Genomic DNA, 3446 nt, shown 5'->3' with positions numbered 1-3446 from the left:
TCCCCGCTGTGCATCAATGTCAACGTAATTCCCCGGAGGTCATTATGTGTAACTCCCTAGTCCCCACAGTCATTTCAAGGGGAAATCATTTTTGATCATCTGTGAGCTGCAAAAAAAAAAAAAAACTAACCGCCTAGTAGTTCAAAATCAAATAGGGTACAGAACTTTAGCAGAACTTTGCGCGTGTGTTGGTTGTTACTGAATATGACACATTGTAAACATGACCTTTTCTCATGGCATCATAATACACCACACATTGAAAGAAAAAACAGCAACAGTTTAATAGCTTTTTATTTGCGAAATGGATTCATGACATGGACCTGCATATTGGTAGTACAGCAATAACATACAGTGACAGTAACACTGAAAAATATGTTCTCAAAACATACAATGCAAGAACAAATAAAGCAAGCATGATCTTTGTCCTTGGCAGACGGACTCTTCAATACATTTCAGAGTAAATATCAACCTATGCAAAGGGCGTCTTGGACTTGGACAAAGGGATTTTGTATTTGGCCGAGCTAAAACAGGTCTTTGTTCAACTTTTTGTCTTTGACCGACTCAATGATCATTCAGTGATTCCAGCGAAGACTGGATCCCATTTACATCCCTGTATGACTTTGAGATGCAGTTTGTCCTCTCCTATAGTTACCATTGTTCCTCTCCACCTCTGACCAGATGTAATACACCTGGAGACATGTAAGACAACAACACCCATGATCCCCCCCCCCAAGCCCCAGCAGGGTGAGTGGTTGACAGGATTGACAAGGTGGGGTGGGAGGCCCTCACTTTCTATTCTCCTGCTGAAACTCCTTGAGAATGTCTTCCTCCAGCTTGGACGTGTCGTACTCCACAAGCATGTCGTACTCCTTCCAGGGCTGCGCCCACTTCTGGGCGTGCTCCAGCTTCTCCGGGGTCAGGTAGAGGTCGAAGCGGATGCCCTGCACGTTGAACTTGGGCCGCTCCCAACGCTTGGACCACGGTTTGGGCTTCATCCTCACTCTCATCTGGAGGGGGGGGGGGGGCGGGGCGAATGAGAGGCAGGGTTAGAAGGGCAGAGATACAGGGGAGGTCAGAACAAGACTACTGACTACACGTCTAGAATCGGAGGTTGTTGATTCGGCTCGGCGTCTGAACACCTTCCGTTATGGTGTCTTCCCGTAAACAAAGCCCATATGTGATTTAATGTCAACGGATACGTTGGTTGTAATAATAGATATTAGAAATGCTGAACAAAGAGGTCTTACTAGGTGTAAAACATAGCATTAGGAGACAGAGAGGCTTGAGAAGTTGTATTTCATCAGTAATAAAGGTGTAGTATGTGCACATTGCCGCCCTCTTTGGGGACACTGACAATTTGACAACGTACAATATGCTACGTTTTCTAGTAGCGGCAAATGGGTGCATATCCATGTAAACAAAGAAAACATTTAAACGGTAACTAAAGGCCAGTGCTTGACCATGACACCAGAGTTTAGAAAACGCTTTTTTTGGACCAACACAGCGCTCTTCCCCCCCCTCCAAAAACATTCTTCATCATGCGATCTCATTTCTTGATCGCTTTATCGATTGACCGTGGCCATTTAGCATCTGATTTTCAACGCTCAAATCTACTGGACCTTCAACTGCACAGTACATGAAAAAAAGAGTCTCTCATGGAGCCCACTGACCTTATTGAGAGGCACTTCTCCCGTGGGGGAGAAGGAGACGGGCTTCATGTCCAGGTCCACGATGCTGTACTCAGGCAGCGCGTCTCTCAGGTACCTCAGGTCGTCATCCAGCCTCCTCTCCAGCTTCAACAACTGGATCTGCTGGATACGAGGGTTATACATCTCATAGCAGATCTCCACACCTGGGGGAGAGAGAGACGGGGGAGAGAGAGGGAGAGGGAGAGAGAGGGAGAGGGAGAGAGAGAGATGGACATGAACACTCAGCTCAGGGCAAAGGGGCACTTACCAAAATGGAGAGGGTTGTCCAGGGGCGAAGCTAACAATCAAATGCGCTCTCTAACTGATCATATCTTATCAGATCATATGCAAGCAATCCATCCCTACCTTGACCGTCGATAATGTTCCTCAGGATGAACGTGGCCCCAAGGCCCCTGCCACCCCTCTGGATACAGATGCCCACGAAGCGGTTGCTTTTGCCACTGGCATGAGGGTCCGCCACCGTTACTGCTAGGATACTTCCTGTAAACATAATGGTAAAAGGTAAAAGGCATTTCATCCATACTGAGCGCTGAATGATATGTCAGAAAGTGTCATTTGTGTGTGTGTGTGTGTGTGTGTGTGTGTGTGTGTGTGTGTTGGCCTCGTTAACCCTTCTCAAACTGTCTCTCTTACCAACATAAAACTCTGGAATGTCAAGCACTTTCCGCCTTCGGTACATGTCTTTCCGCTCAATGGTGAACTTCAGCGGGTTTATTCTTTGTCGAATTGGGATGAATTCTGGACTCAGAAACCTGTGTTCAAAGACACAGGGGGAAAAATGTAACAATACAGTAAAAGACAGGCATAACCTTTGATCAAGAAGAAGAGTGCCACATTTTCAGCACAGCAATAAGTGACCGTGACTACTATATTCCTTAGCCACAATGTTATGCTTTTGAATTGTGATAATGGTTGATGTAGCGAACTTTACTTTCTAAGGGATGCCTCGGTTTGTGTTTTGTCTATGATGACGGGCTTCGGCGGAGGAGTGAATTTGGGTCGCTTGTCACTCCCCAAGGCGAGGCGAGACAGCGACGTGGACAGGAACCCTGGAAAGAACCAAGAGCAACAACTTATAAAAAACGGAACATTTCAACAGCTACCTGAGCTAGCAGCTATAGTTTCTCTCTACAGTCGGATGGGTCTTACAACATCGTTAGAGAAACGTTCGAGCTGTCTCAATCAAGGCTGTCTTGCTACTGTAGCAAGACACCACCTGGACTGTCTTGAGTCTGGTAAAGGCAGACAGGCAAGGACATGCCATGCTCTGCTTGGCTATTATGAACGCACATCGTTATACACTTAGAATAAAATACGTTGACGTGACTTACTTTCATTTTGAAGTTGTATATTCCGTAACAACCTGATTGAACACATAACATTGGCAAGCCTCCTTGTGCAGGCAGCCATGATTGAAAATGGTTGACCTTCTCGGTGGTCACATGTAAGGAAGCCGAGAAGGTTCAAAAGAACGACTTATCAACATGCAGTTCACTCTTTCGACCACATGGCGTCACTAATGTATTACATATTTGGCCAAGTTGATGTTGATGGTGCTATGGGAAATAATCAATTAATAATCAATCAACCAAACTCATCTGAACACAAGATGAGTACACGGTACACAAGAACGACAATATAAACGACATGTCTGTTATAAGGGTATTGAAGATGATGATGATTTAGATTATCAATCTGCATATTATTTTCATTTCAGTTGCTTTTCATACGTTCTAT

General features: G+C 45.2%; 1 protein-coding gene across 1 annotated transcript; it reads right to left on the bottom strand.

The window, feature by feature from the left end:
* Positions 1–273: 273 nt before the first annotated feature.
* On the bottom strand, positions 274–3136 carry mrpl19 (mitochondrial ribosomal protein L19). The gene is made up of 6 exons (XM_083697703.1): positions 3041–3136; positions 2641–2758; positions 2343–2461; positions 2055–2189; positions 1671–1852; positions 274–1007 (listed from the first exon to the last, which is right to left on the bottom strand). The coding sequence occupies exons 1-6, from the start codon at positions 3117–3119 to the stop codon at positions 786–788; spliced, it is 855 nt and encodes a 284-aa protein (XP_083553829.1). The 5' UTR covers positions 3120–3136; the 3' UTR covers positions 274–785.
* Positions 3137–3446: the final 310 nt, after the last annotated feature.

This window comes from Argentina silus (assembly GCF_951799395.1).
Source record: "Argentina silus genome assembly, contig: scaffold_152, whole genome shotgun sequence".
NCBI classification, from domain to species: Eukaryota; Metazoa; Chordata; class Actinopteri; order Argentiniformes; family Argentinidae; genus Argentina; species Argentina silus.
This window is presented reverse-complemented; position numbering and strand designations above follow the sequence as displayed.